This window comes from Acipenser ruthenus, chromosome 18 (assembly GCF_902713425.1).
Source record: "Acipenser ruthenus chromosome 18, fAciRut3.2 maternal haplotype, whole genome shotgun sequence".
Lineage (NCBI taxonomy): Eukaryota > Metazoa > Chordata > Actinopteri > Acipenseriformes > Acipenseridae > Acipenser > Acipenser ruthenus.
In genome coordinates this window covers 28,669,621-28,683,670 of record NC_081206.1, presented here as the reverse complement: position 1 = coordinate 28,683,670, position 14,050 = coordinate 28,669,621, and the positions used below count along the sequence as shown (strand labels likewise).

The 14,050-nt window shown below is 36.8% G+C and overlaps 1 protein-coding gene across 1 annotated transcript; it reads left to right on the top strand.

The window, feature by feature from the left end:
* Positions 1–347: 347 nt before the first annotated feature.
* LOC117423131 (dihydrolipoyllysine-residue succinyltransferase component of 2-oxoglutarate dehydrogenase complex, mitochondrial-like) lies at positions 348–13,025 on the top strand. Its single transcript, XM_034038590.3, has 15 exons — positions 348–503; positions 2,597–2,630; positions 2,902–2,950; positions 3,176–3,237; positions 3,414–3,488; positions 4,073–4,128; positions 4,686–4,794; positions 6,432–6,590; positions 6,826–6,905; positions 7,570–7,667; positions 9,535–9,665; positions 10,793–10,866; positions 11,278–11,361; positions 11,505–11,672; positions 12,131–13,025. The coding sequence occupies exons 1-15, from the start codon at positions 441–443 to the stop codon at positions 12,263–12,265; spliced, it is 1,377 nt and encodes a 458-aa protein (XP_033894481.3). The 5' UTR covers positions 348–440; the 3' UTR covers positions 12,266–13,025.
* Positions 13,026–14,050: the final 1,025 nt, after the last annotated feature.

Here is a 14,050-nt window from a genome sequence, read left to right as displayed (position 1 = left end):
GTAGTCATGACTACAAAATCGAATGTTCTGTAATTATATGTGCCTAATGAGTTAAAATCCTTGTAATTATCTTTTTATTGAAGGCTATTCAGTTTCCAAAGTACATGCATTTTACCAGTGATGACAGCATTTACTGCAAGTGGGTCTTAAATAATGTTTTTAAATAAAGTATTTCTTGAAACGTGTTCATTGCATAAAGCGCGATCACTTTAATTTTTTCTGTCTGTATTTTTGCTTGAATAAACAAAATAGCAAACGCATCTTTAACCCCCTGTTTTTTGTTGGCTTTTTGGTACGAGCCGACGGGGTTCTCCCCTCTTGTACCTGACGGTGTTGGTTTATTCCTGATTGTTCCCGCCCCCGTCGGTTTCTTGACAGTCTGTGTGTGTCTCGGTTGATCTTCCCCTGCTGCTGCTGCTGCTGTTGCTGTCTTTAAAACCATGTTGTCTCAGTCCCGGTGCCTTTCCCGGACTCTCGGTCGCTCCTTCTCCGCTATCAGCCAGGTAAGGACTGTCAAGGCGGAAAGCACTCGGGAGGCAGGCAGCTCGGGGCAGGGCTAGTCTGGGTTTTGTAAGTAAAGCACATAGTTGAGTAGGCCGCGGGTAGGCCTCACCAATACCCAAGGACAGATTGACACTCAGTTTGTGGGGTTCTGGGGTAAATTCCCCAACGACACAGAAGGTCACAACAGCTGACAACGAGAGTCACCTCAGCTGTGAAACACAGGCGAGCCAATGGTGGAGCAGGTCTGTGTCGGAGACAACAACTGTCGGTCAAACAAGTACTGTGTGTGAGGTCATCAGAAGTTCTTGAAAAATGTAATATTTTATGAACTTAAAAAATATCTATGCATATATATATATATATGGCAATGTCATTATTCTACGTCTCGGTACGCAGTGATCCGAGTCTGCACTACAGTGCTCCAGAAGTATTTTTCTGCGTTCATTATTTAACTTGCCTATGCCAAATTCCGTAGTATAAGCAAGCAATACAGTAGTTTAGGCTAACCTGTCTGTAGAAAAACAAAACAAATAAAAACGGACTATGTTCTTGCACAGTAAACTATATCTGTGCAAGAGGTGTGGTCTACCCCAGTTATTGATTTGTTACAGGTTGATAATGATTTTACCCAGGAACGTTAACATATGGTTGATCTGTTTAAAAAAAAGGGGGGGAGGGGGGTTAGGTTAAATGTAAAGGCTCCATGCAGAGCTGTTTTTATAACTATGCAAGTGAAAGTCTCACAAGCACCTGTGAAGGGGATAACAGTTTCCAGTATTTGCCTTATTTGTATAGTAAGTATGTTACCACCCAGATCCTTGAAAGAGTAAGTTAAAATGTCAAATTGGAGTGGATTTTAACCAGTTTAAATTAGTTTGGATTTTCAGTTGTCACTTGTAGTAGTTTGACAGGTTCATATGCCAAAATCACTGACATGCAACAAACAACCAAACAACCATAATGCATGTCGGTGTCTTTTAACTTCTGATTAAGATGCATTACTTTTGCAGACGTACACCTTATCTTGCTCTTTAGAGTTCAGAAAATGAACCCTTTAGCCTGGGACCTGTACACAACAGCTGTCCTTGTAAAACTAGCCCTGTGAATGATTGGTGGGCGTGAAGTACTTCAGGCAGAGCAGCCCACAGCATATAGGAACTTGTACTGGAATATGCACAATCTGTCCAATTGTAATCTGTCAAAAGTTGTGCAACACTTGTAGTTTGGTAATGATACCGCACACTTTTTTCATATCATAACATAAATACAGTTGTACATTTTTGAACATCAGAGAATGAATTCATAGTTTTATGAGAGATTTATTCATAGATTTATTCAGCGCTGCAGTGTTCCCTCTTTTTCAGCAGACCATCACCATTGTTATACTTAATTTCCAATCTTCTTTCAGTCTCTTCTGATTGCATCTGAAAACCACATGTATGAATGCAGTTACACTGAATTCAGTACTGTCCTGGATATAATTATTGCACCGTGCATGCTTGTCAAGTGGATATTCGAGTATGCATTGATTTGTATTACAAAAAACTAAATGCATAGTGCACATACTGTGGTGTTGTTTTTCATCTAAGATCAGTAACTCCTATCAAGTTTGAGCTAATTAATTGTGGCCTAATATTTAATAGTAGCTGTTAAGAACCTAATAAGCGTGGCAAGCTTCTGCAGGTTTCATAAATGTTTTCCTATTGGGCTGTACTCATACGAAAGTCTTTGACATAAGTGTGTACTTTTCTTTCCAGAATCATCTCGGTATTGCTTTAAGTAAACATTACAGAGGTTGGGATTTCTTTTATTTTTTATTTTTTATAAATTCAGCACTCTCATTATTACCCATGGCGACGTGTTTTAAATGAAGGACGTTTCAAATTTGAATACTCGTTTTTGAGTCTCTTTTTTTTTTTCTGAGGCACTGATGGGATTAAGGGTTGTCTCCTATGATTTGAATTTTAATTGAACAACAAAACAGGAAAATATCACAGTGGAATCATGGAGTTTAGGGAGAACTGTGCAATTGATTATATTGAGCAGCATGTCTGAATACTAAGTCCTAAATGTTTGCTGTTTCTTCCTACAGGGTAATAATGTCTTAGGAAGGCGGACTGTTTCAGGTGAGTTAAGATGCTTACATTCTTAGAGATTGCATGCAGACTGGTCAGTGCTGCCTGATTTTTTTTTTTTTAAATACAGGATCTGTGTAAAATAACAGATTCCAGATGAATGATTCATGAAAGGTTTTCAAGCACGTAACACCCTCTGATGAAATAAAGGGCTTTCAAGCAGTTAAGTGCTCTCTACAAATAACTGATTAATTAAGTTTGCTATTAATAGGATATCTTTATTTTCATAAAAAAATGTTCATTACACGTTTTTCTATTGCAGGCCTTTCTGCTTGCCATCGGCTAGCTTACAAGAACAGCAGACCGTTTCCGTGAGTGTGTGTGTTATATTTTTTAAATTTGTGCTATACTGGTCAAGTTGGCAGGATATGTTAATCTATTTAAAATACATTTTATGAGTCAAGTTGTATCTACTAACCACAAAGCATAAAACAAGTATGTAAATTCAAAGAATTATATATATATATATATATATATTTTTTTTTTTTTTATATATCATTATTCACAGTAATCATGTTGTCAATCGTCTGTTTCAGGGATTGCAACACCAGATCCAGTGTCTTCCACATCAGGTATTTCAAGACCTCTGCAGCCTGTAGTAAGTATTTCTCAACAATCTGGTACATTATTTAATGAATTACTTCTGTTAACCAAGGATTACTATACTATTAGCTTTAGTGACAACATTCCATTTTGAGTCCTTACACTGCATTTCCTTACTCCGATCGACAGTGTTCTGTGTTAACCCTCTTTTTTTTGTTTTGTTTTATACAGACAATGAAGTGGTCACAGTAAATACCCCTGCATTTGCAGAGTCAGTCTCAGAGGGAGATGTCAGGTGGGAGAAAGGTATGCCTTAAATTACATAATGCATCTAGCTCAGGGGAGCACAACTGCGGGTCCAAGTCACGCCAGGTTGTCACTAAATGGTTAATAGATTAAGACATAGATAGAACCTGGAAGAAATAACTGGGATAGAATGACCCTAGCTATGTACACCTGCTCTTGTTAAAGTTCTTGGAATAGTGTGTTCTGGTTACCTCACTGCTATCAGTAAGGTAAAGCCAAATTACTGTTTAAAATTTGTCACAGAGGAATGAAGCAGGTTCATGCAAGCAGTGAATACATGGAATGTTTTACCAGGTGAGGTTAAGCACTGGGATCATTTAAAATAAAATAAAAAAAAAGATTGTGCTATGCTGTGGATTAATATAACTAAACCTCTACTGACACTCTCCCTATGTCAGTTTGGTCTGCTGCAATGGAAAACTTAAACCATGGTAACTTTAAACACAAACTTCATCATAGATGGTTGATTATTTTTTCATTTTCTGAGTGATGATGCAGGCAGTACTGTGATGCTGTTGCCTATTACCTGGGCCTTTGGGAGAATTTTTTTTTTTAACATGCATTTTGTATTTATTTTGTTCTAGCTGTGGGAGACACAGTTGCTGAGGATGAAGTGGTGTGTGAAATTGAGACTGACAAGGTACGAACATTTTGCTTTCTAGACTTGGATATGATTGATTGCTATCGACTAGGAAAATAAAGACACTTACTGTAAGAACAGCAGGGGAAAGGGAGAATATGAACCTTGGAGGCCCCAAGTTAAATTCACAAATGTAGGTTTATATTGCTCATGAGGTCACTGTGGTAAGATCTTAGATGCAAAACCCCCCAAAATGGGGTCATTCATTCTGGTTTTAGTGGTCAGTTTGGATGTCTTCTAACAGCGAGGATATGGTGACTTTTCTTCTAAAATGTTGTTAATATGTAATCATAATTAACATATAATAGGACCTGTTTGTCTCTGTAGCAATATTTCTTTTTCTTTTTTCTTGTTCCAGCTGTGGGGCCGGTACACAAGAGTAATAAGTTTTATGTATATTTAAGTGAGTTTTCCTTGATCTCTTTATTGGTTTGAAGGATTTCTGACTGTACAGTGGTGGTTTCAAGTATGCTAAGATGCTTGGCAGCCTTATCATCTACAGCCCTGTAAAAAGTCTTGATTTTATATGTCATTAATGGGCTTGTGGCTTTATTTAGACATCAGTGCAAGTTCCCTCGCCCGCTGCTGGTGTGATTGAAGCTCTCCTAGTCCCAGATGGTGAGAAAGTGGAAGGGGGAACTCCACTCTTCAAACTTAGGAAAGGGGGTAAGCTTTCTGGCTTTATCTTTTCTTTTAGATTTTTCATTTTTAAAATATTATTTTTGGTTTTGAATAGGTTGCATCTGTGGTTGTTAAAACAAGACAAAGTAAATACCCTTGGGTTCCATAGGGGGCACTCTACTTGAATATAAAATGTCACTGTAGGGCAGTGGTGGGTAACCTGCGGCCCGCTAGGGGTGCAATAATGGCCCTCAACACTTTGCCAAGCTTTATACTACTCTAAGTTTATACTGTAAAAAGCATATCGTTGGCATTGTAATATAGAGCCGCGTACTCTGTGGTGCTATAGAACAGATCTGTGCAGAGAAACAAGCTGTTGATGGTAACCTTTCAGTGGAAGAAAATGCTCCCAGTCACGTGTTTCTGCCAAAGTCCCAGGATAATTTATGCAGTAGAATTGAAAAAAAAGTACGGAAGGGACGGGTCTCTTTTTAGCTATGTGATTCAGAAAGTGTAACGTTACTATACCAAACCACTGTGAAAAATAAATAAAATAAAATGTATTCAAGATTAAAACACACGCTTGTCAGCACACGGAGCGTATTATGAACAATTGTAACCAGAAATTATAAAAACATAACTACAAGAGCACCACTCCTGCAATATCCTTTTTAATCAATCACACACAGTAACACAAAAAATATCCTGGACTATATGTTTTCTTAACTTTTTTGGTGGAAATGAAGCTATGACATTCTGCTTTCTTGTGCACGTGCCGGTCAGATTTATTAAATTACAATGTCACACAAAGCGGTGTCTTTCCTTAACCCAGGACCTTATTTTACAAGGCATTTCAAACAATGATATCACAAAAATAAGATGTTCACTATATTTTGTAAATATTTATGAATTCTTATTTAAATTCATTAACCCAAAAAAGCAACGGTTTTGTAAGGTTAAACCTTGAAGACACTTTAGAAAAGCATTGGTTATCTTTAAGACAGTACACTTCTGAATAGTCAAGTCTCACCGGGAGTGCGACTGCTACCTGACGGGTTGCTGCAAGGCCTGTTGCTAGGAGATAGTTGTTGTTAGTAGGTTGAATTTGTGCAATACTTTACTGCAGTGAAATTGTGAAGAGAAGGTTTGAGTTAGCGATAGCAAAGATAGTTTAAAATGGATACATATGTGGCAAGAGTAGGTGGAAAGGGTGTCGTAGAGTCAAACACTAGCTGCTTAAAAAAATGGTGAGGCAGTGTAATAAATAAGAGAAAAACTAGCAACAGACTGACTGATGGAAATCTCCATGTGCTTGCACCAGCCTTACGTCTGACTTAATAAAGCTGGTGGAAAAGTCACATTAATGGTAGGTACTGCACATTCATTACTATTCATTATATTTGTTATTCAATTGAAATGGTAATATAGTTTATATATTGTAGTCAGTGAATGTATTTTTGATTATTTCTTTATGCATTTTAATTGCCGGTTTCTGGCATTTAGACGTGTTGTTGGGTAGCCCTCAGGGCTGTTTAGGACCACGCACGCGGCCCTTTCATTCATTTCAGTTCCCCACCACTGCTGTAGGGTGAACTGCTCTTCTCACATCTCATTATCAACCACATGATCAGGAAAAGTGCATGTTGAAGAGTTGACATGTGAGTTTTCTTTCTTTTCTTTAGCTGGCGCTGCCAAAGCCAAACCAGCAGATGCCCCCCAACCTGCCGCTCCTAAAGAAGAGCCCGTTGCAGCGGCGGCTCCACCCCCATCTGCTGGACCCATCCCCACCTCCATGCCCCCCGTCCCACCAGTACTGGGGCAGGCCATGACATCTAAACCTGGTGAGTGACTCAGTCTTCTGTACAACTACTTTTTCAGAGTCAAGTCCAGTGTTCCACCCCTATGAGTAATGCATTCCTAAAACCTTTATATATGTAACATATACAAGGTAAAGCTAATATATTTTGAAAGTGATATAAAAAAATAGTTAAAGAAGAAAAATTGATGCTTGAGGTTAAGAACATTACACACGCAGAATTAATAGTAATTTTATCTGAAAATGTTTTCCCTCTATAGTATCGGCAGTTAAACCCACAGCAGCTCCCCCACCTCCCCTAGCTGACTCATCAGTGAAAGGATCCAGATCTGAGCACAGGGTAAGGTGAACTGTGAATCTTAGTTTAGACAACTGTAGATAGAAGATTATGATGCAGATTTGGTACTCTATTCAGTGTAGATACAGATACAAGGGATTGCTTATTTTGTGCACTGTTAAGTACAGTATGGACACTTTTACGTCTACAAAAAACACAATGTAACAAATGCTAAATATACAAAAATAAGAATTACACCAGGATGAATAAAAGCCTCAGCGTTATTTTTAATGTTTGATGACTTCAAACAGGATAGTTGATGGCTATGAATCTAAAATTGCACGTTTTAGTGGTCATATATTTCATGGTCAGTGAGCAAGCTGAACTTATATTTTATGTCTAAGAAGGGACTGGCATGCACAGGAGAAAAAAAATGAACTAACCACACAGTGATTTTAATCTGAGATGATCAGCTTTTGTGGTTGTACTCTCCTCCACCCCTTTCATTTAACAGTTGTTTTTCTACAAGAGGCGCAAGACTAGCAGTTAATAGAATTGTCTTATTTAGAAGGGATGAGTGTTCTATACTTCCTGTAAATGAAGCGCCCCTACATTATTATTAAAAGAATGGTGGGTTTCTTTTTTTCTGTACAGACCACATATGATGGGAGGAAAATGTGTGTAATGTGTCCTGTTTGCAAGTTTACTAATGAAAAATATGTTTCAGGTGAAAATGAATCGAATGAGACTGAGGATTGCTCAGAGACTCAAGGAAGCGCAAAATACTTGCGCAATGCTGACCACTTTTAATGAGGTTGATATGAGGTGAGAATCATCTGGTAGCCAAGGTCTTTCCAAATGAGTGCATTTTGTTTCTATTTGTGTAACTGTGTGCTTGAAAATGTGTAAGAATTGAAGAAACAACATGATGGGGGTCTCTTTTAAAGAACAGGCTTATAAATGAAAGCAGCAAGATTAAGATCTGCCACTGTTTAGATCATTGAGGTGTAGACCCTAATACAGTATGTATGTATGTGTACTGTAGATGCATATCAATACACTATTTATTTTTAACCCACATTTTGGTATTTTAACAGATCTCATGTTGCCTGTTACAAATTCTGTATACCTGTGTTTCATCTTGAACATTTAACATGAGAGAATCCTGCATGTTTATAGAATACCCTGGTTTAAATGGGATGTCCCCCACATGACTGATTTGTAACACAAAATGATTCTCTGACAAATCTGCTTTTCCCATATCTGAAGAGGTTCTGTTAGCTAAACAAGTAAGGTGCGATTTACATTAGCGATGGTTCATTTTTGTAATTTTCCAAAAGTGTTTTTTTTTGTTAATAGTGACATTTACAGGCAGTTATGATATTAATAGATTTTAAACAGTGCTCTTATAAATGGTTATGGATTAGCTAAAAGCCAAACTGTCCATAAATCAATATGAAAAGCCTTTAGCTCTGTTTGTGAAATCCTATACCTTCTTTAACAACAAAAACGTAAATATTTTGTACCTAATGCCTGTAAAACAAAGATAAGATTGGTAAAACTAGCTTTATTAATTTATGTGGAAATGCTGTGTTTTTCCTGCTCAGGAGACAACACTTTGAACATTTCTTTCGAGAGCTAATGAAGGTGTCATCTTACAGCTGTTTGGGGTGTTGTTATGTGTTGTAATTTCATTTGAATTGATTGGATGGAGAAAGACTCGCAAGGATAGCGTTATTCTGGAGACTAAGGAAGGAGACAGGTTCAAATGCCAGGGCATCTGAAAACCCCCTCTGGGAATAACCTGATGAATGAGAAGCATGTTGAAATGGAATAGGCTTTTACGACAAGGCAATAAGATTTGGATGGTTTTTAAAATTGAAGATTTTTATCGCTTCTTCTCTCCTTTCTCAGAGGTCCTGTGTCTTGGGAGGTGGTAATGTCGTTAGGGGAAGTAATCCTAGAATTAAATAAGGTTACAGGCAGGAAAACAAACAATTACAAAAATAAAATAAAATAACAGGCAAAAACACAGATAAAGGGCTGTTTTATCTGAGAAAAGAACAAATGGATGTCTTGCCTACAGGAATTGTCTGTATTGAGTAGTACTGTAGAGTATTTTATTATTATATTGGGATAATACATACAAACTATTTTTAAAATAAATACAAATATGTTTAACCCTTTCAGGCATGGTGAAGTCATATGGAGACAGAAAAAAAAAAATACAACAACTCTGCCCCATGTAAAGCAATGGGAATAAATCAATATTTCATGCATGAAAGGGTTCATATGAATTAATGAAGCTTTTTAAAATAGTAAATTGCTTCGAACATTCTACTATTAAACTGTTCAGTGTTGTAAACGTTAAAAAAAAAAAAAAAAAAAAAAAACTTCACTGAATTATAAGTTATAAGTTGTTGTGATTTCAAGTAAGGTGTGGTGATAATATAAGAACGTTTTATGATATATGTTCAAGATACCAAGAAGCTGAAATACCTGCAGAATGTAGTTCATGCTTGTGTATGGGCTACATGAGATTTAATAAAGATTTGAAGGAATGCAGAGTATAAATCAGGAGGGGTAGGGTTTGAATATATGTTTACAAATAAATATTGTCTCAATTTCCATAACTAATTCAAGTCTGTTATAACCAGCTGCAGGCTTTACAAATGCATATTCTTATCCACAGTAATATCCAAGAAATGAGAAGCAAACACAAAGATGCTTTTCTTAAGAAACACAGCATTAAGCTTGGCTTCATGTCTGCGTTTGTGAAAGCTGCTGCATTCGCTCTGCAAGACCAACCTGTCGTCAATGCTGGTAAGAGTGCCAGCACTATTTGCTGTTTCTCGTACCACTAACCACAGAAGTTATTTTACAACTACCTTTTTCATGCATCCATTTTCACTTCAAGCCAAAAATCCCATTCCATGTATGTTACTCCCAGTACACCTTACTCTTCCAGGAAGGCTAGGTTAATTATCTTGCTCTCTGCATGGAGCCCTGGACTGGTCTTAATCTCCATGCGTTATCTAAATGTATCTCGATAACAGATGGCAATGCAAAGACAATTTGTAAGAAAAAAAATAATGTGTATTGTAACTGAAACACATAAACTGTACTGGAGTGTAATTAAACAACTAGAAATACCAGATTGTATTCCATGCACAGTACTGACTTATACTGTGTTGTTTAATTATAACCATATTACTTGGAAATAATAATATAGCTGGGAGGTTTTGAAAACAGAGCCTTTCTAATGTTTATCCGTTGATATACACAGTGTTTAAATGCAAGTTAGATTTCAATACTTAGAGTAATCATTGTAGCACTAAACTAAATGATTTTGATAATTAAAAGATGTTAAGCCAGCGACTTTTTTCAAAAGCATATGGTTAAGAAGACTGAATGCTGTGAGTCCGTGCAAGCTGTTGTGGTTTTACATTTGAGTAGATTTTAAGCATTCAATTCTGAAGAGCCCAAAAGCCAAACTTTTTTTTTTTTTTTGTCGGCCACAAAAACCTTCCATAAGCTACTCCGTTCTACTTTAAGAGCCCACAGAAAATAGGTGAAAAGATCATTTCATCTTCGCAGCCAGCTTCTGAATGCGTAAATATATCTACAGCATACATACCTGTGGTTTAAAGCTTTAGAGCTTGCCATTTGCAGGTTAAAATTTGGTATGAAACACTGTGTGGGCACCTAGTTTACCACATGTGAAAATACTCTTAATGTTCCAAATATATAAACAGCCATGTTGTTTTCATTTAACCCAGAAATGCCCAATTTTATTTTTTCTTCAGAGACATTCTCATTCATGCACTTAGACCCCAACAGATCCCGCTTGCTGCACAGAATGTACTTTCAGTTTTATTCAGTTACAGGCTTGCAAATGCATTCTTGGCATGTCTTTGAAAAGCACTTTTAATTATTCTTTTCTCTTTTAGTTATTGACGACACAACCAAAGAAATAATATACAGGGATTACGTTGATATTAGTGTGGCTGTGTCGACGCCAAAGGTACATTTTTGTGTTTTTCTGACCATGTGATGATATGTAGTTGCCCCCCCTATAACCTTCTGAATCAAAGAGTTTTCACTTCCCATGTCGTACATTCACATGAGGCCATGCTGAAGTGGCCTACTGCACCAACTAGTGTCACTGTAGAACATGATTTTATTGAATAATTTATTGTGATGTGCTGCTGTTAGTGCTGTAGCATCTGCTTTTAATATTTGTATGCATTCCTTCATTGTCAGCCTCAGTACTGAACTCTGTATTGTATCCAGAAGTCACTTGTATTTAAAGCAGTTTTAATGAATAGCCATGTGTCCTTCCAGAAATGCAGAGGTCACTCATGTTTGTGTGGATAATGTTTGTGTGGGTAAAATTGGACAATTGAATATTTCTGTTTTTTGCATTTGATGGCAGGGCCTTGTGGTTCCAGTAATCCGGGGCGTTGAGATGATGAACTTTACTGACATTGAAAGAACAATCAACGAGCTTGGAGAAAAGGTACAAGCAAGATTGATAACTCACTGTTGAATCTAACACAGGTTATGTTTATTTATTGGTGAAACAAGCAAAAATGTATACCTTTTTTCCCTACTTGTTTTGCTTAGGACATAATGGCTTTTAAATCTGTAATTTATTTCTAGGCTCGTAAGAATGAGTTGGCAGTAGAAGATATGGATGGTGGGACCTTCACAATCAGCAACGGAGGTGTTTTTGGATCTCTGTTCGGTACACCTATCATTAACCCACCACAGTCTGCTATCCTGGGCATGCATGGGATCTTTGACAGACCAGTTGCTATTGGTGGCAAGGTGAGCTTGTATGAATTAAATTATTTAAAAAAAAAAAATAAATAAATAATAATAATAATAATAATAATAATAAATGTATGTCTTTTTATAATTTAGTAATTTCGTATTGACCCCATAAAGAAAATAGTTAATCAAGTGGCTTTGAATAAGGTTTTGATATATGACTGTCTGCCGCCTTCATTCTTAGTGGCTTCTATTAATGTGTATACATTGCAGTTAATGTCAATATGACGTATGCAATATCATAATCTTCATTTAACGGCTGCAGTTTGCCACACTTGAAACTGAAATTGTTTTCAAGGGGAGGGAAGAAGTTATGTAACCTCTAGGGTTTGTTTGTATTCAGTTAGAACTTTGAGGTAAAACGTATTGAATTAGACAAATGTTTTGGTTTTGTTTCTTCATTAATGAAGGACATTACTGATTTTAATTGCTAATTGGTTTTGTTTCTTTTCAAGGTTGAAGTGCGGCCCATGATGTATGTTGCTCTCACCTACGACCATCGGCTGATTGACGGCAGAGAAGCCGTGACCTTCCTGCGCAAGGTCAAGTCTGTAGTGGAGGACCCCCGAGTGCTGCTCCTTGACCTGTAATGCAGCGCACAAGCATGTTTAAACCATTCTATTTAATAAGTCTTCTCTACAGATGAGATGGTATATACACGTTTATTACTACGCGTTTCATAAATCTGTTTAAAAAGAAAAGCTGAATCTGATTGCTTCCTCCGGAAGGGGGCAAACTAGAATCCTGCATGGATTCTACCAGCATAAAGGTGGAACGATAATGTATCACAGGCTGGGTTTCCAGTGGATCAGATTCCTTACTAGTGTGAATGATGAGATATATTTAGAAACTGTTTATTTTAGATATTCTTAGATTTGATCCCATCTTACAATTCCTTGTGAGAAATTATTGGAATTTCAGAAAATAATATATGCTCCCAAACAAATGTTATCAAATTCATTGCATTGCACAAAAATGCATGATGTATACCCTGGAGTTTGTCTAAAACCATATGTGTAGGCTGTCTATAAAATGCACTGAATTGTTTGTCTATAAATATTGTGGTCTATATGGTAACAGAAAAAGTGTAACCCAGAATCCCATCTACTGGTATTGCTTATTTCTGATAGTTTAAGAGAGATATATTTTTTTCTTAAGCTTAGACATATTTAAAAGTAATGTTTACATCAGTATAAAATAGACACTCAAGTGGGTAGTGCATCTTTCAGCAGGTTTGAGATCAGCTTTGTTGGCCACCTTGGGATCAGATACACTATTCTGTATACTGAACTTGTAACTATTTAAAGAAAATGATTTTAAACATTAAAACACATGAACCCTCTAATAAAAGTATTTGTTTTTTTGTTTTTGGATGGTATAACAATTTTATGAAATTGGTATAAAAATGTCACTATCAGTTATCGTCACACTCGGAAAGGTATACAATTCAGTTTTCACTTTCCTCTAAAGCTCTTGGCCAAAGTTGAAACACAAATGCACAGTTCCAGCAACTGGCCACTCTTGATTGTATATGCTATATGATATCTCTGAATAGAATTCTATCATTTCGTTATCCTATATATTCCAGTATATTAATCTTTGTGACCTGCTGATTCATTTACAGGAAAAATATACCCAACAGAAATGTTAGTTTTGGTAATGGCTTTTCAGGGTATTCTCTTGTGTATGAAGTATATAGTTATGGAATGAGTAAATAACTCAAACTGTTAGTAGAAATGTGCCTGTCATTTCCTTCATTGTTTAATGAAAACGTGTGCTGCAGTTGCTAGTAACAGCCTACTTCCCTAGCAAGTTATTATTATTTGTTTATTTAGCAGACGCCTTTATCCAAGGCGACTTACAGGGACTAGGGTGTGTGAACTATGCATCAGCTGCAGAGTCACTTACAATTATGTCTCACCCGAAAGACGGAGCACAAGGAGTTTAAGTGACTTGCTCAGGGTCACACAAGGAGTCAGTGGCAGAGGTGGGATTTGAACCGGGGACCTCTTGGTTTCAAGCCCTTTTCTTTAACCACTGGACCACACAGCCTTCCTAGTTGGACTTGGATAGTATTATCAGATGCTACCTTGGACATATGATATACAATATATTAAGCAAAATAATTTGGATAAAGCTAATAAGTTTTAACAATACATTCATGTTTCCCTAAAGGATGGGTTGGAAGAATTTATGCTTTCCAACAGTATTCTGGGTAGGGTGGAACATTTAATACACATTTTTAGTATATACACGAGCCTGCAGCATGCACCATGAAGATATTAATTCAACATTTATAGGCAGAAAGGAGAAACAAACTGTATTGTAATGTCAAAAACCCATATGCTACCAAGTTGTAGAGAAACCTTAGCAGT